Source organism: Oncorhynchus keta, chromosome 35, assembly GCF_023373465.1.
Source record: "Oncorhynchus keta strain PuntledgeMale-10-30-2019 chromosome 35, Oket_V2, whole genome shotgun sequence".
NCBI lineage: Eukaryota > Metazoa > Chordata > Actinopteri > Salmoniformes > Salmonidae > Oncorhynchus > Oncorhynchus keta.
Window position 1 is genome coordinate 42,035,299 of NC_068455.1, and position 27,138 is coordinate 42,062,436.

The following is a 27,138-nucleotide window of genomic DNA, read 5'->3' on the forward strand; positions in this document are numbered from 1 at the left end:
AGTCAGGAACATCAGGATGTTTTTTTATTTTATCAATAAATATTTTATTAGCATAATCATGCTTATCTTCAAAACACATTTTTCCAGTGTTATACTTTTACGAATCTGTATCTTAGGAAATTGTCAATGGTAAAAAAATGACAGGCTAAGCACAGCTTACAGTAAAAATGATCACAAGTGCAGCGGTATCAATGGTTTAAGTGCTGTATGTACACAGTCTATTGCACATGCAACAGATAAAGCAAAGACTAAAGCGAGTCCCCATCCTCTTGCTACATCCATGGAGCCATGTTAGGAGTCTCCTTCTGTCCCGGCTGCTGGTGAAAAAAATTAATCAAATCCATGAATTAAAAATATGTATACAATGTATAAAACAATGATTACTGCTGGAATGATAATAGGATGACGGTTCAGGCTTTTTACACAATGCACTTATACTTGTCGGTCGGTAGACCAAAATGTTGGCCTTTCAATTAAGTGAATTAAACATTTCAAGTAAGTAGTGTACAGAAACGTCTTGTAAATCGAATTTCATGTTCCAGCACACCTCTTACCAGATATGCGGGCGTCTCCCTTTTGAAGTTAAATTGAAATAATCCATTTACCTTGTTCAGTTCAGGAAACAGTTCTAGAAGAGCAAGGTCCAGCAAGACATAGGTCAACTGAGGAAAAATGATGCAGAAGGATCATTAGAATGACTACAAAATTCCTAAATTGGATTTTTCATCACTGATCTAAAATGTGTTTACTGCTGTCTAGATCATATAGTATTGTACTAAACACACTGTTCTCATTATGTTTTAGGTTAGCTGCCCATGAGTTACATATGTCGCAACCTTATACTGATGTTACACATGGTCTGTCTGAAATAATAATAATAAGCTGCCTTTCTGGTGTTTACATGTAGGATAAAAATTCACTGACTAACTGGCCTTCACAAGCCTCCAACTACTACAATGCCTGAGGACCCTACAATGCCTGAGGACGCTAAAATGAGCTTTCGTGCATTTGAAACAATGATAGTATTCTTTTCAACCCTGCATTCTCCTGTACTTTGTGTGATGCTAGTTGTAACTTTAGATGACTCGCTGCATTGTCGTACCTGTTTGTTAAGAACAGGCTGTTGTAGTCCATCGAAGAGCAGGCGGACCCCCTCGTACCTGGCCTCTTCTCCAATACACTTGCCCAGGAATTCTGAAGGGAAAACACTCGTCATCTTAGAGGATCAAATCAATTGACCTCTGACCGTTTTCAATTAATAATACATTTTTTCTTGACTTTATAGTAAAAAATAAAAACACTTTTTCAACTACATAGAACCCAAAATAAGAGCTAATAGTCCTTGCCAAGTTTCCCACTTTAACTTGAGATGTACTTCATGAAAACATCTGAACCTAAGAGATCTACTAAGGACCTGGAATGTATTTCGTCATTTCCTCAAAGGTCTTCTTGGCCCTTTTCTGCTTATTTTCCAAGGAGCGTGGCTCACTGTTTTCACAGAACACAGCATCTAGTACACAAGGACAAACATCAAAATAAGACTCATATCACTCATTGCTTTAGTATATAATTTCTTTTTCTTACAAAACAGAAGGATAATAATAGAAAATAATACAAATAAAATGTAGAAAAAGTAGAAATTGGAAGAAGAAAACAGGTCGGAGGTAAGCTAGCGACCTCTGAGCAGGGTGATGAGAGAAATGAGGCGGTGCTCCTGGAACACCTTGTCCAGTTTATGCTGCAGGTAGTGGTCTGTGTACGCCTCCAGGGTGTTCTTTAACAGGATCCTCCCGCCCATCAACAGGTGGTGCAGCCAATCAGGGATGCGAAAGACAACTCGACCTGCCAATGACAGTCAAGCAGTGGGAGAGTGATGAGATGCTAGGTTACGTCCAATCAATTATTGCTTTTCTAAATAGGTATAGGATTTACGTAAGGTGACAATAACACTGATTTACCCTCTGATTGGCTAGATAGAATTTCCACCATATTGTTTACACCTACTTAATTCTCTCATATCTCCACTAGTGCCTAGTAGAGACCAATTTAGTATTGAGCGTTACATTCCTGCACTACTTTGTCGCTGGATAGACAAATGCTATGGGTGGGGCCGACTTACCCACAAACATCAAGTAGTCATACACTCCTTCCACAGTGATCATCTCCATGAAGTAGTTCTGGTTATGTTTCTTCTCAGTGCTCTCTGATCGGTTGGCGTTGTTCTTGAATAGTTCATTGAAGAGCTAGGGAGTTCAAGCAAACGTCAACAACACTTTAAAATGGAGGGGAATAACAAAATAACAACATGTAAAAACACACCCAGCAGTTATATTTAAAGGATCTGTTCCAATTTGGCTGAGCATTTAAGTGGCTCTCCTAACTAGAAACACGAAACACTTGTCAACTAAGGTAAGCGTGTTGTGAGTATGGGAGTCTAAGCATGCCAGACACAGATCAAAAAAGTATTTGCATCTCTTCCAAATATTTCATGTGCATTTGAATTAGCTTCCCCAGTCTAATGGAACCAATGGACTAGTGCAAAGTCAAACCTTCCCCCACCCCAACTCAGCAGGCTAGGTTAGCCAAATCAAGCGCACCTAAAATATTTGAAAGAAATTATATACCCTTTAGACCCAGGTGTAGTGTAAGCCCACCTTCTTATCATTCTCTGACGTGGGACTGAGGATGGTCAGCTCTGGCCGGCTGGGTTTGGGCTTGGGCGATTCACAGGAGTTAAAGAAGGAATTGAGAAATGGCTCCAAATGCTGCCCTTTCTGAAACAGAAAATAACACAGGGGAGATTCCTTATATGAAAGCACAGTTAAATGTGTTATTTGACATTTGAGTCACTGGATCCCTGCTGTTCATTCATTTATTTCAACTGGCATACTCTAATAACATAGCTGACATGACTTATAAGTGGATTCCACAGGCGTGTGTGGCTTACATTCCTAAATGACTATCCCAGGAATTATTTTACAAGGATGCCGCCACAACGTTCTTTCCCAACCCAAGTCGAAAATGGATGACTTACTTCTTTTATCAGTTTGCTGGGCACTGATTTGATGATCTTCCCTGTCGGAAAATAAACAATGTTAAACTCAAATGAGTTCAACAGGAGAGCAGGTTGTGAGAGATGTTACTAACATAGAACTCTTGGCCACGTTACAATGACCATAGGAGTCGGCAAGATGGCACAAACGTATCTGGGACGAGGCTATTTGGCCAGTGTTGCATACCTAGATTGACATCAGGGAGCATCTTGTCCACAAACTGAGAGTCCATACTGTGAGGGGAGAGGAAGTCTGCAAGCAGCTGACTGTTGCTCAGCTCAGGGTGTTGGAGCAGTTTCTGGAAAATAAACAGAAGGACTCAACAATCTTCACTTTGTTGACATATTCAGTGAGGGCTGGCATAGAATAGCACTTTGTTATTCATTTGTAACACTGGAAACGTGTCCTAGGCTCCCCACCCCGAGTCAGCACACATACTTGAGAAGCTGGAACCAATTCAGGGTCAACCACAGTAACCCTATATTTGGGGTTTGGTGGTAGATTCTGAACCCAGCAGCCCTGGGATTTGAACCATAAACCCTCTGGTTGCTAATACCTCTCTAGCCTCTACATCAGCTACATAAGCCGACATAGATCCATTGGGAGAGACCAGCTATTTCCCGAAGCATGGCCTCTCTGTAAGGTGAAGTTTTCCCTGGACGCTGATCTTGAGTCAATTTTTGTATTGTCCTTACTAATGTTTAAGGTTAGGATTCGGGGAGGGGAAGCTGATCCTACATCTGTACCTATGGGAAACGTCACCCCGGCGCTTATTTAGTCCATAATGACTACCTACCTGGAGGTACTCCTGGAACTCCTCCCGCTTGGAGGTCAAGAACTCATAGTTCTTGGGGCCGATGATTCTTTTGGAAGGCAGCTGGGCGTCTGGGAATGAGCCTGTTGTGACAGAGGAGCACAAAATAATCCTGGATGAGAAGGCTTGAAGACAATCAAACCATGTGAAAATACTGTTAGAACTATTCTTAGAAATGGGTGGAATTATTCAGTGTGAGAAGAAACATTTGGCCAATGTTCGAGATTCATGTGTTCTGGCTGTCAATTTACAATGGACGATGCGATGAGTGGTTACAGGGACTGAAACCTGAAGAAATCATCTAAAACATGTACTTACCATGGAACTCAGTGAGTTTTGATTCCAGGACATAAAATTCCAGATATCTTCTGTACACAGACCAGTGCTCGGTCTCATGACCCACTGTGAAATACAAAGGGGAACAATACATCAATATTAAGGGTGGACATACGGTCTTCAGAAAGTACCCCTTGACTTTTTCCATATTTTGTTGTGTTACAAAATAAGATTAAGATGGATTTAATTGTCTTTTTTTGTGAACGATCTACACAAAATACTCTAATGTCAAAGTGGAAGAAAAAGTCTAATATTGGGAAAACAAAATGACAAATAAAACACTAATATACTATCTTAGATTAGATAAGTACAGTTGAAGTCGGAAGTTTACATGCACTCAGGTTGCAGTCATTAAAACTCATTTTTCAACCACTCCACAAATTTCTTGTTCTGGCAAATCGGTTAGGACTTGTTAAGTGGTGATCCTAACTGACTTAAGACAGGGAATTTTTACTAGGATTAAATGTCAGGAATTGTAAAAAACTGAGTTGAAAAGTAGTTGGCTAAGGTGTATGTAAATGTCCGACTTCAACTGTATTCAACCCCCAACATGTTAGAATCACCTTTGGCAGTGACTATGGCTGTGAATTTTCCTGGGTAAGTCTGTAAGAGCTTTGGATACCTGGATTGCACAATATTTGCACATTTTGAGCTCTAGGTGAATCCTGTTTCCATTGATCATCCTTGATGTTTCTACAACTTGGTTGGAGTCCATTTGTGGTAAATTTAATTGATTAGATATGTGCTTTTCCAAATCATGTCTGTCTATATTAAAAAGGTCCCACAGTTGACATTGCAGGTCAGAGCAAAAACCAAGCCTTGAGGTCGAAGGAATTGTCGTTAGAGCTCCGAGACAGGATTGTGTAGAGGCACAAATATGGGCAAGTATCAAAACATGTCTGCAGCATTCAAGGTCACCATGAACACATTCTTAAATGGAAGAAGTTTGGAAACACCAAGACTCTTCCTAGAGCTGGCTGCCCAGCCAAACTAGAGCAATCAGGGAAGAAGGGCCTTGGTCAGGGAGGTGACCAAAAACCCGATGGTCTACGCTGACAGAGCTCCAGAGTTCCTCTGTGGAGATGGGAGAACCTTCTAGAGCGACAACCATCTCTGCAGCACTCCACCAAATCAGGCCATTATGGTAGAGTGGCCAGACGGAAGCCACTCCTCAGTAAAAAGGCACATGACTGCCCGCTTGGAGTTTGCCAAAAGGCACCTAAAGACTCTCAGACCATGAGACACAAGATTCTCTGGTCTGATGAAACCAAGATTGTACTCTTTGGCATAAATGCCAAGTGTCACGTCTGGAGGAAACCTGGCAACATCCCTACGGTGAAGCATGGCGGTGGCAGTATCATGCTGTGGGGGTGTTTTTCAGTGGCAGGGACTGGGAGACTAGTTAGGATCGAGACAAAGGGTGAGCAAAGCAGTCATCAAGGCAAAGGTTGGCTAGGTGTGTATGTGACAAATAAAATTTGATTTGATTTGACGTTGAAGAATCTCAAATATATTTAGATTTGTAACACTTTTTTGGTTACTACATGATTCCATGTGTGTTAATTCATAGTTTTGATGTCTTCACTACTATTCTACAATGTAGAAAATAGTAAAACTAAAAGAAAAACCATGGAATGAGTAGGTGTGTCCAAACTTTTGAATGGTACTGTATGCAAATGTGATATTTCTAATTTAAGAAAAATATATAAATGAGTAAAAATGTATAAAAAAAACTGTTTTTGCTTTGTCATTATGGGGCATTGTGTGTAGATTGATGAGGGGGAAAAAACAATTGAATCAAGTTTAGAATAAGGCTGTACCCTAACAAAATGTGGGAAAAAAAATCAAAGGGTCTGAAAACTATCCGAAGGCACTGTATATTTGGGAATGGTGTTTTTATGCTTTGTGTATGGTCCTGCTGAAAGGTGAATTTGTCTCCCAGTGTCTATTGGAAAGCCGACAACCAGGTTTCTCTAAAATGTTGCCTGTGGTTTGCTCTATTCAGCTATTTTTTTATCTTAAAAAACTGCCTAGTCCTTGCAGATGACAAGCATACCCATAACATGATGCAGCCACCACCATGCTTGAAAATATGAAGAGTGGTACTCAGTGATTGGATTTGACCAAAACATAAAGCTTTGTATTCAGGACTAAGTTAATTTCTTTGCAACATTTTTTTAGCAGTTTTACTTTAGTGCCTTGTTGCAAAAATTATGCATGTTTTGAAATAGTTTTATTCTGTACAGGCTTGCTTCTTTTCACTCTGTCAATTAGATTAGTATTGTGACCATTAAACAGTTGTAAAGCGACCACTGGCCTCATGGTGAAATCCCTGAGCGATTTCCTTCCTCTCCGGCAACTAAGTTAGGAAGGACACTGGTATCTTTGTCGTGACTGGGTGTATTGATACACCGTCAAAGTGTCATGAATAACTTTACCATGCTCAAAGAATTTTCCGTGTGTGCTTTTTTACCCATCTACCAATAGGCGCCCTTCTTCGCGAGGCATTGGAAAACCTCCCTGGTCTTTGTGGTTGAATCGGTGTATGAAATTCACTGCTCGACTGAGGGACCTTACAGATAATGTTATGTGTGGGTTACAGAAATTAGGTAGTCAATCAAAAATCATGTTAAACACTATTATTGCAAACAGAGTTCATGCAACTTATTAAGCACATTATGACTCACGACATTTCAGCGCTTCTTAAAATAAAAAAAATTTAAAAACATAATTCCACCTTGATATTATGGGGTATTCTGTGTAGGCCAGTGACAAAAAAAATCTCGATTTTAAATTCAGGCTGAAACAACAAAATGTGGAAAAAGTCAAGGGGTATGAATAAAGTAGGCCTACATACTCTAAATATCTCGGCAAAATCATCCCTTGTGTATCTGTTTTGCTATAAATGGGAAGCTTATAAGGTATTTGAAATATTTGATGGAAAGAAAAAGTTGATGACTGACAGAACACAGAGGAAGTTCTGTAATAGAGTTAGAGTTGTCATCGAATGACTTGCATTATGTCAGCAACAGGCAGCATGATGATAGATAATGAAGCTGAATTTCATCCAGTGCTAATGGAGTATAGAACAGCCTTGTTTAGCCATTGTAGATTTAACCCTATTCAAAAAAGCCCTTTTAGACCCATATACAGTTGTCGGAAGTTCACATACACCTTAGCAAAATACATAATTTTTTCACAATTCCAGACATTTAATCATAGTAAAAATGTGTCTAGATTTTGCACTCGCGCATTGTGCCTTTGGAATAGTGAACTAAACGCGCAAACAAAACTGAGGTATTTGGACATAAATATGGACGTAATCGAACAAAACAAACATTTCTTGTGGAAGTGGGAGTCCTGGGAGTGCATTCCAACGAAGATCAGCAAAGGTAAGTGAAGATTTATAATGATATTTATGACTTTTGTTGAATCCACAACAATGTTACACATGTATTGTGTAACATTGAGTCCTGGGAGTGTCATCTGATGATTAATTTTATCTATATTTCTGCTTTTTGAGACACCTCTCTTTGGTTGGAAAATGGCTGAATGCTTTCTGTAACTATTTGCTGACCTAACATGATATGTTCTGCTTTTGCAGAAAAGCCTTTTTGAAATCGGATACTGTGGTTGGATTAACGAGAAGAGTATCTTTAAATTAGTGTCAAATACTTTTTGGTTGAGGAATTTTAATTATGAGATTTCTGTTGTTTGAATTTGGCGCCCTGCAATTTCACTGGCTGTTGGCGAGGTTAACAAGAAATTTGTGGAGTGGTTGAAAAACAAGTTCTAATGACTCCAACCTAAGTGTATGTAAACTTCCGACTTCAACTGTACAGTATCAGCAGTATTGGTTTCACCTGTACACCACACTGATCCCAGACCAGCCTGTAGGTAATACTTAAGCCCCTGGGCCTAGTTTCACCTGTAAGCCACACAGATCCCAGAGCATCCTGTGAATCTCACCTGCCTTCCTGTCGTTGCGCTCCACGTCGATACAGAACACGGGGATCCTCTCCCTCTTGATGTCATCATCAAAGAAGTCTATGTAGGGGATGGTGATGGTCCAGGCTGAGAGATTGCGAGGGGTGCTGGGGGTACTGACGGCCTCCATGGGGGAGTCATCCTCCAGAACCATCATGGCCTCTTCCACCTGATAGAGCCCAGCCACAGACAGAGGGTGGTCAGAGATAAGAGGGTGAAGGTCAAAACAATGAATGACAGTCAAAGTTTGGTATGGAATCTGGGCCTCTATTCACAAAAAGGTTCTCAGAGTAGGCTATTGCAACACTCCTATCAGCTAAAAACAAGAAACGGCTTCAGTGGGCACGCAACACTGGACAATTGAGGAGTGGAAAAACATTGCCTGGTCCAACAAATCCCAATTCTGTTGCGTCATGCTGATGGCAGAGTCAGGATTTGGCGTAAGCAATACGAGTCCATGGACCCATCCTGCCTGGTGTCAACAATACAGGCTGGTGGCAGTGGTGTAGAGGTGTGGGGATTGTTTTCCTGGCACACATTACGTCCCTTGATACCAATTGAACACCACAGTGTATCTGAACATTGCTGCTGCCCAAACCCAATAGAGCATCTTCGGGATTAGATGGAATGGGCTGTTCGCAGGATGAATGTACCACCATACAATCTGCAGCAACTGTGTGATGCCATCGCATCAGCATGGACAAACAACCCTGTGGAACGTTTCCGAAACCTTGTAGAATCCATGTCCAAAATAATTGGTCCTCTAACTCAGTTGGTAGAGCATGGCTTTGGCTCGTGCAATGCCAGGATAGTGGGTTCAATTCCCAGGACCACCCATATGTAAAATGTATGCACGCATGTCTGTAAACCGCGTCTACTAAATGGCATGTATTATATATAAGAATTCTGGCTGATCTGGACGCAAAGGGGGGTCCGAACCGGTACTAGACAGGTATACCTAATAAACTGTCTGGTGCATGTATATCAGCACTCCTACTCCAAGACTCTTTGTGAATACGTGCCTGGTCTGTGGTCCCATACATGGTAAAGCTTGTGTGAAGCTGCACAGAACCACAAGGTAAAAAGGGAGACACACTGCAAAGGTCCACTGATATTGAGTGACATATACAAGACATACTAGAATAAACAACAAAATACAGGATGTAAAATGGGAGATGTATTCAGTGACAGCAGCTCTAGTGGGGGGGGTAAAATATAGCTAGAATGTGAACTATCTAGTGGGTCAGCTACGGAAGGCTCTGGGAGAAGAAGAAGAGAAACATACTGAGGTCGGCTGTGCAACGCTGTGGGAATGATGTTGATACCTAGTCAGAGGGGGCAGGGCAGTGGTCTCTGTCAGTGAATCAAACATGACCATAAACCATTTTTAGTTGAGTTCAACATTATATATTTTCTGAGCAGAAACGCTAAAGATTTCCCCTTTGGTGAATTTGTTGCAGGGTGTTTGTTCACCATTAACATAAAGTAGAAATTATATACCAACAAAAAGTTCAACCTAATTGTTGTCTGCTTAGTACAAAGACAGAAACAAATCATGGTATTGAAAAAGCAAACATACAGGCCAGTACAACACCGTACGATGTATATGGGCACTGGGCCAGAGGACAAGGAACAAAAAGAGTACCTCTGATGCTGAAATTGGGTCAACAGGCCCCCATTCCAGTTTATTTATCTACCTGACCGTGCAATTGTAATATATTAACCATATTTCCAATGAAAAGGTTAGTGAAAACTCACAACCTTAAAAAATGACTCCTCTTGGCAATTAGTATTGCTTCATAAAGTCTCTGGCGAATTCATTTCAAAATTCAAATTATCAACAACAAAAGTTCCAAGCCCATCTTTCATATTCAAGGTACACTCTGCAGGATGACATCATCATATACCATATAAATTCAACAGAAACCATATCTACCAAGACTTCCATAGTTTCACCTCTACCATGAATCCTTCATTTCCTGAGTGTGCAATCCTAACTAATCCTGGCTCCACACTGCAGCCCAGTGGCCACACACTACTCACCATGTCATCCTCTCCCTCCACCAGTCCGTAAGAGGGCAGCATGGCTCCCTCCATGGTGGTGCTCTTGAACACCCCCTTGATCTTGTTACCGATGCGGCCGATCCCAAACGACTCGCCCCGCTTCGAGGTGTTCCTGCAGGCCAAAGAAGAGAGATTGTTTAATGTTGTGACAATGCAGGAGTTGTGCATGGCTTTAGCACATCACATGCAGTGTGAGTGCAGGACTGGAAGACAGAAGGGATACTGTATGTGGTTTGGGGTTGAGGTGGGGAAGGTAGAAGCCAGGGTAGCCACACCAGACCACAGATAACAGTGAACACTTCTATAAAATAGAAGTGGATGAAAAGTCATTGACGAGATTATAGGATGAGAGTGGCTTGGGGTATACACTCAAACCACACTCATTGGAAAACAAACTAATGTTCCTAATGTTTAGCCAAGTAAAAAAGTACAATTACAACACTGACACTTTGTGAATGACACTGTGTCGTCACCCTAAACAAAAAATTAACACTGAAAGGCAACACAAAATTGACATATTCAAATCAAGACACAGAACTGTCACAAACAAGGAGGCCATGCTGGTAGGGGAACAAATCAAGAAACATTAGCACCACAAGACAAGTACCCATGCGTAGGAGATGGGAGGCGAGGGGCGATTTATAGAGGGGGAATGTAGGATACACACAGGCCTCGCAATGGACCCCGACTTACTTCAGCGAGCCAGGGCGTGAGGTTAGACAGCCATAAGAGCCGGATGGGAGGGCTACAATGGACTGGACATGAAGGTGGTGGTTAACAGATGCAGGTGAGGAGGAACCAGGGGTGCTGGACGGGGACTCAGGGCTCTGGGCATAGTCCCACTCCCAGGAGCTTTAGAGCCATCAGTGTGTAAGGCATGGAACATCCAGAGGGATGGATGGATTTAAAAAAAAAACAAGCACTGTCCAAGATGGTGGATATAGGCGAGCAGTGGGTGAGAGAGAGACAGACAAGGGGAGGGGGTTAGCGACAGGGCCAGTGTTCACGCAATGGGGGTGCCGAAGCAGAAAGTGCCATTCTCTACTTTAAAAATTCTCCTCGTTCACCTCCTCCCTTCTGACAACCACACAGTCCATGCTGCCTTGACCACTGCCTTTATAACAAAGACTGTTCCTACGAGAGAACAAGAACTATTACCCACCCTACCTTCCTTTTTGCTGCAAGGGAGCACAGATCTGTGCAAAAAAAAATACAATTTTTCTAACTTTTCTTTAACAATGTGCGTTATAAAAAGGAGGGGATTGTTTATACATAGCGCCGTTGACTAAACTCCACCTGGGTTTGTCGAGTTTGTTACAAAGGCAGTATTCTTTTCCTCAGACTGCATTCAGGCAAGTATAGTTACATATCTTGCGTGCAGTGTTAACTAAGCAATGGACAGCCATTGCTGAGCACCATACTGAGGGGCCATACTCACCGGATGTCATCCAAACTCAGGCTATTTCTGGAATAATAGCAGGCACAAGGAGTTAAAGATGACAGGCCACTCAAACACACTACCAGTCGACAGACACTGACTGAACTTAGCCACTGTGAGACAGGCGTGTACAGATAAAAGTCCATCTTTATTTAGCTTGAGTAGTATAAGTCCAATTTTAAGTCTGTACACACCTGGACGGCTCATAATAATGGCTGGAACGGAGCGAATGGATTGGCATCAATGCGTTTTGATGTATTTCATGCCATTCAACCTTCGCACTCCAGTCATTATCACGAGCCCATCCTCCCCAATTGAGGTGCCAGCAACCTCCTGTGATAGAAACCCTGTTGAATGTAATATGGCACAGAGGAGCTTCGGATTTCCCTTTTGGTCCAAAACCAAATTCTGATGGGAGAATTTACGTACTTGTGAGCACAAAAAGGATCCAAAAAGCTCAACTGTGCCTTCGAGATGAACTAGTCAACTGACACCACGGGTGCACAGTAAAGACACGCCTACGTTAAGAAAAGACAGAACATAGACACAATATAGATACAAACATCGTTCTATGGCCATGGAAAAACAGCACCCACCTGCTCAGTTTAGAGTTCCTGGCGGGGGATTCGGCCCCCCTCAACAGTTGCCTGAAATACTGGGAAAAAGGGGCATGGAGGAAACCAGTCACACATATTAGGACCTCCTCCCCTCCCTGACTATCTATTTAACACTGAACAAAGTACCGTGGTCGGGTCCTGGCGTTTTTCCTGATCATTTGACATGAACAGAAAAAACACCAGGCAATAACCATGAGATTTAAAGACTCTTACGAATAACTACTTTCCAGATACTCTATGTATTCAGGGATCGGTAGAAGACGACACTATTTCACCTCATGTTTCAGTATGATAATCAAATGAGAGAATTTGTATAGTGTAATGCATGATGACTTGCTGCACGAGCTCATTGATCAGTCGTGTGTCCAGTATTGATGACATGATCTCACGTGTGTTTGTGAGTGAGAGACTAGGGTTGCAAAGCTACCTGTAATTTACCAACTGCAACCAGTTTGACGCCAAAACATTGACAACAAATACATATAGTTATATATATATATATATATTTTTTTTTTATCAGAATATTTCATTATATGTAAATGTTATACTAAACAAAAACATAAAACGCAACAATTTCAAAGATTTTACTGAGATACAGTTCATAGAAGTAAATCAGTCAATTGAAATAAATCAATTGGGCCCAATTTATCGATTACACATGACTGGGAATACAGATACGCATCTGTTGGTCACAGACACCTTAAAAAGAAAAAGGGTTGTGGATCAGAAAAGCAGTCAGTATGTAGTGCCTAATTTGCTTCATGCAGTGTAACACTATCTCTGTGCATTCAAATTGCAATCAATAAATTGCAATTCGCCCACATGAAGCCATACACGTGGTCTGCGGTTGTGAGGCAGGTTGGATGTAATACCGAATGATCTAAAACGGCGTTGGAGGTGACTTATGGTAGGTGAAATTAACATTAAATTCTCTGGCAACAGGTCTGATGGACATTCCTGCAGTCAGCATGCCAATTGCACGCTCCCATTGTGTTGTGTGGCATTGTGTTGTGTGACAAAACTGCATATTTTAGAGTGGCCTTTTATTTTCCCCAGCACAAGGTGCACCTGTGTAATAATCATGCTGTTTAATCAGCTTCTGTCAGGTGGATGGATTATCGTCACAAAGGAGAGCTGTTCACGAACAGGGATGCAGACAAATTTGTGCACTAAATTTGAGAGAAATAAGCTTTGTGTATATGGAACATTTCTGGGATCTTTTACTTCAACTCATGAAACATGGGACCAACCCTTTACATGTTGCATTTATATTTTTGTTCAGAGTACATGTGATAAGGCCACACAAGAGGGCCAGAGACATGACAGACACCTGTGGTAATCTGAAGTACCCAAAAGGGCCACTAGATGTCTTGTGATAGATTACATAAAATCCTTGAAAGACACAAATTCTGGTAGACTTTGAAAGTTTCCAGTAATATACCCTCCCTTTGCAACCCGAGTCCTGACCTCGTCGCTGTGGCAGAACATGGGGGTGAAGACGTTCTCCAGCAGGGACAGGACATGCTCGTAGGCCTCGAACAGGCAGCGCATGGTCTGCAGCTTCACCACCCCGGCATAAGGGCCCTCAGCAACTGGGGAGGGAAACCTACCACATGAGCATAACCTAACCAAGCTGCCATTTGTAATAATGAACATTCTGTTAATAAAACTGTTCATATGGCTATTTATAAACAGTACTTATAGACATTCAGTTGATAAGGCTGAAGATGCAATATTAAAATCCATATCTGAAGGAGAGGACACGGTATTATAAGATCTCAAAGAGAAAATAACAAAAAGCTATGACTGAGCAATGACAAAAGCCATGACGAATACAATGATCGTGCCTTAAAATGGGAAATGTCAAACAAGTCCCTATGACTCACTATTTTTGATCTCCTCGACAATGAAGGGGTCAAAGCGGATCTTGTCGATGCTCTCATCCAGGCAGTAGGTCTCGTAGATCTTCTTCACCTCCTCGTGGAGCATCAGCGTCTCAGAGTCCGACAGCTCCGGACATAGGATCTTGTCGTTGAATTCCTCTGGTGGGGATAAAGGGAAAGGTCCAACTAGAGTTAACCCAGGGTTGATTAGGAAACAAATCGGAAGCAAACTAATAGTACACGCACAACCTACCAAAGCAACAGAAAAAGAAATACATATCCACATGGATTCCATCGGGCCCAGGTTATTATTATTGTTATTTTTTCAATGTTTTGCCCAGATCATCAGCCTCAGCCTGACAGCTTCTGAAGATCAATATTGTCAAGAAAGACCTGACAATTCTCTGTATAAAGCTATAACTCAGATTTAAGAAATTGATCAAAGTAAAATCAGACAATATGTAGTTAATTGTGAATGTAAACAGTGAAAATGTCTCCTTGAGAATTAATTGACGAGAGGGCAGCCGTTCATTAGAAACAGAGTTTAATGGTTAGAAGATGTGATGGATGGCTATCATTACTTTAAATGGTTTTGCAATGACCTCTGGATAAAAAAAAAAAATTGACTTGATGCCCGAGTAAGGAATTCAGCTTGCTTCTTAAAGACGGAGCTGAAGAGCCTTTGAATCACAAAAGGAGGATTGCTGGGTTAAATCCCGAGATTCATATTTATTTTCTAAACCAGATATTCTCGTCGTTCTAGATTTATTCAGATGGGGTGCAAAACCATGTTGTATTGTCCTTTACAAATCATTTAAAATAGCCTAACCAGACAATCAACGACTGAATTAATATTAAAAGAAATTAACTCTGGAGTAAAGATATGTTTCATTTCCAACAAGGTGCTCTGGGTTTGGGAGTTGAAATCTAAAATACAACCGTTTGCATGGTGATCTCTGATAAAGTAGAATGGAGGATCTAAGTGCTCTGTAATAATGGACATAGTGACAGAGGACAACATGTAATCCATCCTTGAGTAATACTGATGTCTCTGATAAAAGAAAGTAAACTCTTTAGAAGATGGATTTTTCGGGCTTTCGGTTTTTCAATTGGATCTATCTAAACATGGAGGCATAACTGCAGGCATGTGTGCTTCTTTGACCAAATTTTAAAATAAATTATATATATATATATATATTTGATAAAACCTTAATTTCACTATCTAATATATGAATTCAATTGTAATTTTATTATATATATAAAATAAAAGAACAATTGAATCCATATATTAGATAGTGAAATTAAGGTTTTATCAAATATGGCTGGAGCATACAGAGAGATAAAGGATCCTGCCTTCACTGTCATTCCAGGAGTCTAGAATGCCCCATGGGCCTCCCGGTCGCGGCCGGCTGCGACAGAGCCTGGGCTCGAACCCAGAATCTCTGGTGGCACACTGCGATGCAGTGCCTTATACCACTGCGCCACCCGGGAGGCCTTAGGAAGGGGTTCTTAATGTTTTGTACACTCAGTGTAGGTCACACAACAATCCATTAATGCTGCCTGCTCTTTCCCTTTCCCCATGCATTGGTGATATGCAGATGCCGAGTCATACCCCCGTGGGCACCAGATACCCCCATATGATGACAATATGGGAACACCATGCAAACCATACACAACAAAAAAAGGTATAATGTTCTCTATATATTAGATATAAACTAAATCCACTGCAGAGTGAAACCGCTACACTCATAATATAAACCAGCCTCAAGACTCCAAGGAAAAGATGCAGTGAAGCAACAAAAAAGGAAGTTCGCATAAAGGCATGCAATTTTATTATAATAAATAGAAGACTTTAGAATACTCTATGATACTTTTCTCTCATGCTCAGGCCTCAAAATGAAAGACTATGAGCAAAAGAAAATGACCCATACAGATGTAATGGTATGTTTTAGGGAAAATAATATTACCACAATGCAGTATAGGTCTAGTGTAGATGCGGTGTTTGCATTCCATCTCAATCACCCCGCGGGATAATAGGCTGAAGAGCACAACAGGTAGCGGCTTCTGCAGGAATGATATAGCGTCGCTACCCTCCTGGGTCTCAGAAAGCGAGACCAGGCGTAGGGATGAGCGGCATGAATAATCCTCCATCTCGGCTAAACAATCAGTCATGCCCTGGATGTTCTCCGCATCGATGTTGATATCATGGTGTTCACGCTGTTCCGCTTGTATTGTGTCTGTGCGGGCTGATTGTGTTGTGTCAGACTGGTTTACCTTCGCAATTTCAATCTCACATTGAGTGAATTTCATCTTGAATGATTCAATGTCTGCGAAGATGGCGATCACTGTGACTTTAGTAGTTTTCACACCAGTGCACATTTCGGATAGACTCTTTTAGCTCAGCAAGCCTTCCCGACATCAGGAGCAAGTGAGATAGAACCAACTCCTCTTTGACGGGGAGCTGCGTCCCTGTAGACCCATGTACAGAGGGATGCTAACAGCTTCTATTTCGTATCTTCTTGATTTGTAGACGGAGACGGAGTAGCCGGCTCCAACATGTTGATATTTCTCTTGGCAGGCATTTCAGCGCTCATTCTTGTACGTGATTAGTTCAGACGGTCAAAAGAACACTCGAATTAGCCTTTAAAAACATTGCAGAAGAGTGAGCAAAACTCCTATGCCACCATCTTGCTCGTAAATAACACGTCGCTTTCATAGCGTATTACTTTGAATTATTAGGGTGTACTTATGGTCAAGTCTCAAAATCGATATCCATCTTACCTATATATTGTTTTATGTCCTGCGGATTCGAGAAGAACGATCAACAGGAAAGTGAGCCTGTCAGATAGCCAGTAATGTAATTTTCCTGATTTTTGACAAACATGTTTTACCTCTGGCCTCCATTGCTTTATTAAGCCTAATTCTGGTCATCCTACAAGGGTCAAACCTGCAATAACTTTGAACAAATCATGATACAGACATGAGTTTTGGACCATTTGTTTTCTTAGAAAAGTATCTACACAATTAACATATTTTAACCATTGGTCAAAAGATGCTTTTTTGATTGGACACCCTACACTTATCCATTTTCCTTCAGACTGTCCAAACACTGGGAAGGGGGGAGTTTCTGGGCCAGGACATAGTTGTCAGTCTGTATTCATCTATATCTGGGATAATGGCGAATGGCCAAAGCCTGCTTACCCACAGTGAGGCAGAACTGGAGAACATGTACGGCCCCCTCCTGCTTGAGGAAGTTCATGAAGCGGAAGAGCAGGTCCTGCTGCTCCCTGATCTCCTTCAGCTCCAGCTTCAGCACCTGAGAAAGAGGGGAGAAGATGAGTGGTTTGGAAGGGCAATATATGGAGAGAAGAGTGGGAAAGGATGGGTTAATTGGCTACTTACAGAGGGCTTCTTGTTGCGAACGTCAGAGTACTTGTGCAGGAAGGGAACCAAGGTTGAGCTGGGCTCCATGGCGGCCTCGGGAGGAGAGTTGTTGATGAATATGAGAAGCAAATGGTTCACGGTGTCCTAAAATGGGAATGAGTATTGATTTACAACAGAAAATCTATGCCCATTCTGGCATGTTTATGTCCTGGGAAAGACTTGCAAATCACATCAAGCCTGAAAACAACAATCCTATACGAATCAGCTATGGGTCAGCTATCAGCTATACGACCACTCCTCATCATAGTCAAACGCTCCCTAAAACACTTCTGCGAGCAGGCTTTTCTAATCGACCTGGCCCAGGTATCCTGGAAGGATATTGACCTCAACCTGTCAATCAAGGATGCCTGGTCATTCTTTAAAAGTAATTTCCTCACCATCTTAAATAAGCATGCCCCTTTAAAAAAATGTAGAACTAAGAACAGATATAGCCCTTGGTTCACTCCAGACCTGACTGCCCTTGACCAGCACAAAAACAGTCTCTGGCGGACTAGCATCGAATAGTCCCTGCGGTATGCAACTGTTCAGGGAAGTCAGGAACCAATACACACAGTCAGTAAGGAAAGCAAAGGCTAGCTTTCAAACAGAAATTTGCATCCTGTAGATCTAACTCCAAAACGTTTTGGGACAATGTAAAGTCCATGGAGAACAAGAGCACCTCCTCCCAGCTGCCCACTGCACTGAGGCTAGGTGACACAGTCACCCCCGAAAATTTCAATAAACATTTCTCTACGGCTGGCCATGCTTTACTCCTGGCTACCCCAACCCCGGCCAATAGCTCCGCACCCTTCGCAGCTACTTGCCCGAGCCTCCCCAGCTTCTCCTTCACCCAAATCCAGATCGCAGATGTTCTGAAAGAGCTGCAAAACCTGGACCCGTACAAATCAGCTGGGCTAGACAATCTGGACCCTCTCTTTCTAAAAATGATCCGCCGCCATTGTTGCAACCCCTATTACCAGTCTGTTCAACCTCTCTTTCGTTTCGTCCGAGATCCCTAAAGATTGGAAAGCTGCCGCGGTCATCCCCCTCTTCAAAGGGGATGACACTCTAGACCCAAACTGTTACAGACCTATATGCATCCTGCCCTGCCTTTCTAAAGTCTTTGAAAGCCAAGTTAATAAACAGATCACTGACCATTTCGAATCCCACTGTACCTTCTCCGCTAAGCAATCCGGTTTCTGAGCTGGTCACGGGTGCACCTCAGCAACGCTCAAGCTACTAAACAATATCATAACTGCTATCGATAAAAGACAGTACTGTGCAGCCGTCTTCATCGACCTGGCTAAGGCTTTCGACTCTGTCAATCACCGTATTCTTATCGGCAGACTCAATAGCCTTGGTTTCTCAAATGACGGCCTCGCCTGGTTCACCAACTACTTCTCAGATAGAGTTCAGTGTGTAAAATCGGAGGGCCTGTTGTCCGGACCTCTAGCAGTCTCTATGGGGGTACCACAGGGTTCAATTATCAGGCCGACTCTTTTCTCTCTATACATCAACGATGTCGCTCTTGCTGCGGGTGATTCCCTGATCCACCTCTACGCAGACGACACCTGACGACACCTGTATACATCTGGCCCTTCTTTGGACACTGTGTTAACTAACCTTCAAATGAGCTTCAATGCCATACAACACTCCTTCTGTGGCCTCCAGTTGCTCTTAAATGCTAGCAAACCCAAATGCATGCCTTTCAACCATTCGCTGCCCGCACCAGCCCACCATCACTACTCTGGACGGTTCTGACCTAGAATACGTGGACAACTACAAATACCTAGGTGTCTGGTTAGACTGTAAACTCTTCTTCCAGACTCATATCAAACATCTCCAATCCTAAATCAAATCTAGAATCGCCTTTCTATTTCACAACAAAGCCTCCTTCACTCACACCACCAAACTTACCCTAGTAAAACTGACTATCCTCGACTTTGGCAATGTCATCTACAAAATAGCTTCCAATACTCTACTCAACAAATTGGATGCAGTCTATCACAGTACAACCCGTTTTGTTACCAAAGCGCCTTATACCACCCACCACTGCGTCCTGTATGCTCTTGTCGGCTGGCCCTCGCTACATATTCGTTGCCAGACCCACTGGGTCCAGGTCATCTATAAGTCTATGCTAGGTAACGCTCCGCCTTATCTCAGCTCACTGGTCACGATAAAAACATCCACCCGTAGCACTCGCTCCAGCAGATATATCTCACTGGTCATCCCCAAAACCAACACCTCCTTTGGCCGCCTTTCCTTCCAGTTCTCTGCTGCCAGTGACTGGAACAAATTGCAAGAATCGCTGAAGCTGGAGACTTACATTTCCCTCACTAACTTTAAACATCAGCTATCTGAGCAACTAACCGATAGCTGCAGCTGTACATAGTCCATCTGTAAATAGCCCACCCAATCTACCTACCTCATCCCCATATTGTTTTTATTTACTTTGCTGCTCTTTTGCACACCAGTATCACTACTTACACTCCATCATCTGCTCATCTATCACTCAAGTGTTAATCTGCTAAATTGTAATTACTTTGCTACTATGGCCTATTATTGCCTTACCTCCCCACGCCATTTGCACACACTGTATATAGACTTTCTTTTTTTTCTATTGTGTTATTGACTGTACCCTTTTTTATTCCATGTGTAACTCTGTGTTGTTGTTTCTGTTGCGCTGCTTTGCTTCATCTTGGCCAGGTCGCAGTTGTAAATGAGAACTTGTTCTCAACTAGCTTACCTGGTTAAATAAAGGTGAAATATTTTTGGTTTCATGGCTACAAAGCACTTACAGGATCAGCCAGGTAGTCCAAGGCGGGGAGGAAAACAGAGCCAGCCAACACCTCTCTTATCAGAAGAGTAAGCGATCTGAGGATAGTGGAGAGACGGGTATGAAAGAGAGAAATGGGAAAACAGAGACCGGGTTCATATACAGTTAGCATGAAACAGAAACTCCCCGAAACAAGAAGGCACTATCTGAACAACTAATAAGAAATGCTAAATTTTGTTTTCTGTCATAAGTGTGCCCTAATGAACTCAACCCAGGAGACAATGACCTATATTGCCTCAAGAAATATGGTGCCATGTTACCTGCAGTCAGAGGCTTTGGGGGGCAAAATATAAGGGAAGAGCATCTCAGTCAACTTCCTGAGGTAGAGGAGCTCGTCTCTGCGACTGCGTAGTGCCACGTGCAGGTCAGGGCCGTACTCCTCCAGTGCTGCTTGCTGTAGATACTCAGCGTTCTTCACTAGGGGGTAGAAACAAGTCAAGGGTCCACTGGTCAAAGTTCCACTCTTTGGAAAGAACTCTGGCAGTAAAAGATATTTAAAAATTAAGATGATTACCTTTTTGCCTTGCTTTGGTTATTATTTCAATGTGCTTCATGGAAACTTTAAGCAGTTTGGCCGTGATAAGACCTGGGATATCAACCTGAGAAAGAACACAGGACATAAATATTATAAAAATATATATATATATTTTTTTAAATCGGATATCTAGAATAGTCTAAATCCTGTTTCACCTTTTGAGTTCGACGTACGAGCACAGCGGCAAAGAAACGCAGAGTCACTCTCAGCTCATCCACAAACGCCTCATCATCTGTGATATCCCTTCACAGGAGGAAGAAAACAGGTCATATGTCTGCATATACCATGCCAGAGGATGTATTTAGTGCAACATGGAGCACTTGTGAGTAATATACAGTAACTAACCTATACCAGGGATACACAAAGTTTTCAAGAACCAGTTCCAGAACCTTGAAACAGAGCAAAAACATATCACATCTTAGATTGACAGGAGCACTTTCCAGAACGCACAAAATAAAATGATTTTTTTCAGTGTCCCTTACCTCTGATAGAGAGGCATCCACTTTGGAGGGGACTTTCAAGTCCAGCCATGGTTGATAGTTTTCCAATAGTAATGTTGGTCTGTCAATAGAACATTATTTACATAGAGCACCAGTCAAAAGTTTGGACACACCTACTCATTCAAGGGTTTCTCTTTATTTTTAAAAACTATTTTCTACATTGTAGAATAATAGTGAAGAAATCAAAACTATGAAATAACACATGGAATCATGTAGTAACCAAAAAAGAAAAAAAGTTATGAAAATATATTCTTCAAAGTAGCCACCCTTGCCTTGATGGCAGCTTTGCACACTCTTGGCATTCTCTCAACCAGCTTCATGAGGAATGCTTTTCCAACAGTCTTGAAGGAGTTCCACCATATGTTGAGCACTTGTTGGCTGCACTGTAAAACATTTACTGTAGCATTTCCGTCACTCTGCGGTCTGACTCATCCCAAACCATCTCAACTGGGTGAAAGTCAGGTGATTGTTGAGGCCAGGTCATCTGATGCAGCACTCCAACACTCCCCTTCTTGGTCAAATAGCCCTTACACAGACTGGAGGTCATTGTCCTGTTGAAAAACAAATGGTAGTCCCACTAAGCCCAAACCAGATGGGATGGAGTATCGCTGCAGAATGCTGTGGGAGCCATGCTGGATAAGTGTGCCTTGAATTCTAAATCAATCACAGACAGTGTCAACTGCAAAGCACCCCCACACCATCATACCTCCTCCATGCTTTACGGAGGAAACACACATGCGGAGATCATCCGTTCACCTACTCTGCATCTCACAAAGACACGGAGGTTGGAATCAAAAATCACAAATTTGGACTCAGACCAAAGAACAGATTTCCACTGGTCTAACGTCCATTGCTCATGTTTCTTGGCCCAAGCAAGTATCTTCTTCTTATTGGTGTCTTTTAGTAGTGGTTTCTTTGCAGAAATTCGACCATGAAGGTCTGACTCACACGGTCTCCTCTGAACAGTTGATGTTGATGTGTCTTTTATTTGAACTCTGTGAACCATTTATTTGGGCTGCAAACTGAGGTGCAGTTAACTATAATGAACTTGTACTCTGCAGGTGGGTCTTCCTTTCCTGTGGCAGTCCTCATGAGAGTAATCATGGACTGTCATTTCTCTTTGATTATTTGAGCTGTTCTTGCAATAATATGGACTTGGTCTTTTACCAAATAGGGATATATTCTATATACCACCCCAACCTTGTCACAACACAACTTATTGACTCAAATGCATTAAGAAGGAAAGAAATTCCACAAATTAATTTTTAACAAGGCACACCCGTTAATTGAAATGCATTCCAGGTGACTACATCATGAAGCTGTTTGAAAGAATGCCAAGAGTGTGAAAAGCTGTCATCAAGGCAAAGAGGGCTCCTTCAAAGAATCTAAAATATAGAATATATTTTGATTTGTTTAACACTTTTTGGTTTCTACATAATTCCATGTGTTATTTCATAATGTTGATGTCTTCACTAATTATTCTAGAATGTAGAAATAGTACAAATAAAGAATAACCATGGAATGAGTAGGTGTGTCCAAACTTTTGACTGGTACTGTACATAATGGCAATTAACTCCACTTTTTGTTTTCAATTAGTCTGAAATATTGATATAACCATGACTTCATTCTGTTGTCTCATCTAGCCAAATTACTAAAACTACCAATGTGGGACACTTTCAATTCCATTATGTGCTCCAGTATACCATTTTGCCACTGGGGGTGCAGTAAAACGCACTGGTGATAGACAAAATCAACAACTCCAGTCAATGAATGTTCCTGCGCTATTTTGTCAAATTAATAGAGAGAGATGAACAGTAAACTCAGAGACCCAACAGTAGGAACATCAAGCAGTATTATTCACTCTCAATCCCACATAAATACAACAAGGCCAACGTCCTAATCAACATTCATTCACATGCAGTATTTTTGGAGCAGTGATCTCACCTGTGCCTTTTACACTTGATTTTCCCGCAGACTGCACAGCTGTGACCCAAGGGAAACAACTCTTGTTGGTCCTGCTAACAGATACAACACCACCCTCTAATCAACCTGGACTATAAGTAAATATATAATTAAGGGTAGAGGTCGACCGATTAATTTGATGTCGGACCTAATTTTCATAACAAATCGGTAATCTGCCTTTTTGGACGCCGATTATGGGCGATCACATTGCAATCCACGAGGAGACTGGGTGGCAGGCTGACCACCTGTTAAGTGAGTGCAGCGTCAAAAGGACCTTGTGGCTGCAAGGAGCCAAGGTAAGTTGCTAGCTAGGATTAAATTTATCTGATAAAAAAAAAACTATCAATCTACACATGGTTGATGATATTACTAGCTTAACTAGCTTGTCCTGCGTTGCATATAATCAAATGCGGTGCCTGTTAATTTATCATCGAATGAGCCTACTTCAATTTCGTCAAACGGGTTGATGATTTAGCAAAATGGCACTCGCGAAAAAAGCACAATCCTGGCACATATGTACCTAACCATAAACATCAATGCCTTTCATAAAATCAATACACAGAAGTATATATTTTTTTAAACCTGCATATTTAGTTCAAAGAAATTCATGTTAGCAGGCAATAGTCATTAGGAAAGTTGTGTCACTTCTCTTGCGTTCAGTGCAAGCAGTGTCAGGGTATATGCAACAGTTTGGGCCGCCTGCTCGTTGCAAACAGTGTTTCTTCCTAACAAAGACCATAATTAATTTGCCAGAATATTTATTTAATTATGACATAACATTGAAGGTTGTGCAATGTAACAGCAATATTTAGACATAGGGTTGCCAAACTATTCGACAAAATACATAATGGTTCCGTATTTCACTGAACGACTAAACCGGATTTGACCATATCAAATGACCAAAGGCTTGTATTTCTGTGTGTTTATTATAATTAAGTCGATGATTTGATATTTGATAGAGCAGTCTGACTGAGCGGTGGTAGGCAGTAGCAGGCTCGTAAGCATTAATTCAAACAGCACTTTACTGCGTTTGCGAGCAGCTCTTAGTAATGCTTGAGGCACAGCGCTGTTTATGATTGACAAGCCTATCAAGTCCCGAGATTAGGCTGGCAATATTAAAGTGCCTATAATAAAATCCAATAGTCAAAGGTATATGAAATAGAAATGCTATAGAGAGAAAGTCGACACGCCACAATTCATATAATAACTACAACCTAAAACTTCTTAACTGCGAATATTGAAGAACTGGGAATATTGAACCACCAGCTTTCACAGTGCAATCCGTTTTGTCACCAAAGCCCCATATACTACCCACCATTGCGACCTGTACGCTCTCGTTGGCGGGCCCTCGCTTCATACTCGTCGCCAAACCCACTGGCTCCATGTCATCTACAAAACCCTGCTAGGTAAAGTCCCCCCTTATCTCAGCTCGCTGGTCACCATAGCATCTCCCACCTGTAGCACTCGCTCCAGCAGGTATATCTCTCTTGTCACCCCCAAAACCAATTCTTTCTTTGGCCGCCTCTCCTTCCAGTTCTCTGCTGCCAATGACTGGAACGAACTACAAAAATCTCTGAAACTGGAAACACTTATCTCCCTCACTAGCTTTAAGCACCAACTGTCAGAGCAGCTCACAGATTACTGCACCTGTACATAGCCCACCTATAATTTAGCCCAAACAACTACCTCTTTCCCTACTGTATTTTATTTATTTATTTATTTTGCTACTTTGCACATTCTTCCATTGCAAATCTATCATTCCAGTGTTTTACTTGCTATATTGTATTTACTTTGCCACCATGGCCTTTTTTTGCCTTTACCTCCCTTATCTCACCTCATTTGCTCACATCGTATATAGACTTGTTTATACTATATTATTGACTGTATGTTTGTTTTACTCCATGTGTAACTCTGTGTCGTTGTATGTGTCGAACTGCTTTGCTTTATCTTGGCCAGGTCGCAATTGTAAATGAGAACTTGTTCTCAACTTGCATACCTGGTTAAATAAAGGTGAAATAAAATAAATAAATAAATGTGCTCATGTTCTGAGCAAGAAACTTAAACATGAGCTTTTTTTTTTACATGGCACATATTGCACTTTTACTTTCTTCTCCAACACTGCGTTTTTGCATTATTTAAACCAAATTGAACATGTTTCATTATTTATTTGAGATAATAAACAGATTTTATGTATTATATTAAAGTTAAAATAAGTGTTCATTGAGTATTGTTTTACATATACAAAAATATATATATAAAAAAATTACATTGTCAGATGAATCGTTATCGGCTTTTTCTGGTCCTCCAATAATCGGTATGGGCTTTGAAAAATCATAAATTCGGTCGACCTCTAGTTACAGGTGTATATTTTCTGTACATAAGGTAAACCTACCTTGGTCTTTGGCTTTATAGACAGTAAGAAATTAGGCAACAGAGTCTCTGGGCCAAGAGAGCAGTAGAATGTGACAACTCCAGCCAGGAACGACCAGAAAACCATAATAATGTGCAGATATCTGTGAATTCAATAACATTTTACACATATGCTTACATTGGGAATGTATTGTGACTCATTAGTCTACCTCAGTCAATGCTAAATCGATATGCTAACTCAAACTGATGCAAATACAACCTATTCGTGATTTTGAGCATCATGCAATAGTCTTTTTTATTGTAGACAGGCCTACAATCTGTAAACGTGTGAAACATTGTAAGCATACAGTAGGCCTATTTGTACCTACCTGTTCAACAAAACAGTGGATAAGAGCAAGACAAGTAGAAGGAAGCAGAATACTGGATACTGGCGGCCCAGTTCTCTCAATAGGTCCAGCTTCATCCTGTGCCTCATCTTCTGCAGGTGGACTCTGATGCATCCCATTGTCAGGATGGACAACGTACACAAGTAATTATAATCACGTAATTATGTTGCACTTTCACTGGAGAGCAATGGAGGACCTTCCATGATAAACACTGCGACAAATAAGTGCGATGTTAGAAACGTCATATACCTAGGCTATGCAGAATAACGGTGCAATTTGATAATTTGTCGTCTATACTCACCACAATCCAATATGCAGGATAAGTCAAGCTAGATAGTTGATGTATGAAACGCTATCTATCATCACGCTAGCCAAACGTCAACATCCCCTCTCTATACTGCACGCAGCGCGCTCATAGACATGCGCACGGTCTTTGACGTGTGCAGGGCACGCGCCAGTCTGCTGTAAACCTGTGTAACCAGTCGAGTCAGTAACGGCTTCTCGTGCGTTCACCGTCTATATACTTCTGAATATCATTATTATCAATGTCCACCAAACTTCACCATGTGTGTGTATTTTCGTCGTTAAAATAACTGGAGTCAGTCGTCGTCGGGCTGATGTCACATCCGGTTCATTATGGGATCGCGCAACATTCTTGCCCGTTATTTTTTATAGCCCATTTCACCTGCCAACATAACGGTGAATATACAGTAATCCAAAATGTAATCACATTGCTATAGTACTGATTTCGTGTTGCGGCATGCTGGAAGCAAACGACTAACATGCGTGGCAGCAGTTTTCACTGTGAGCGAAATGTTTATTATAACTGAATGTAATTATTCAATTGAAATCACAGGATAGTGACGTTACACATGCGCCTCTGGTTGAAGCCTCCCTGGGAATGAGAAAGTGATTGTGTGATGCGCATCAGAAA

General features: G+C 41.5%; 1 protein-coding gene across 7 annotated transcripts; it reads right to left on the minus strand.

Moving 5' to 3' along the window:
* LOC118368502 (sorting nexin-14-like) lies at window positions 1-26,810 on the minus strand. 7 transcript variants are annotated; one of them, XM_035752652.2, is made up of 29 exons: window positions 26,506-26,810; window positions 26,187-26,309; window positions 25,841-25,961; window positions 23,431-23,504; window positions 21,469-21,547; window positions 21,332-21,375; window positions 21,142-21,229; window positions 20,966-21,050; window positions 20,712-20,868; window positions 20,414-20,489; window positions 17,595-17,720; window positions 17,394-17,508; window positions 14,196-14,351; window positions 13,777-13,901; window positions 12,289-12,347; window positions 10,948-11,106; window positions 10,234-10,366; window positions 8,173-8,359; window positions 4,186-4,269; window positions 3,850-3,950; window positions 3,240-3,351; window positions 3,035-3,075; window positions 2,655-2,774; window positions 2,120-2,243; window positions 1,678-1,842; window positions 1,415-1,510; window positions 1,103-1,194; window positions 606-662; window positions 1-317 (listed from the first exon to the last, which is right to left on the minus strand). In XM_035752652.2, exons 2-29 carry the CDS (start codon window positions 26,291-26,293, stop codon window positions 273-275), a joined length of 2,928 nt encoding a protein of 975 aa, XP_035608545.1. In that variant the 5' UTR covers window positions 26,294-26,309; window positions 26,506-26,810; the 3' UTR covers window positions 1-272. The 7 variants fall into 7 exon arrangements, with proteins under 7 accessions (XP_035608545.1, XP_035608543.1, XP_035608544.1 ...); XM_035752650.2 differs by having other exon boundaries at window positions 23,431-23,501; window positions 26,187-26,415; XM_035752651.1 differs by having other exon boundaries at window positions 1-314; window positions 26,187-26,415.
* Window positions 26,811-27,138: the final 328 nt, after the last annotated feature.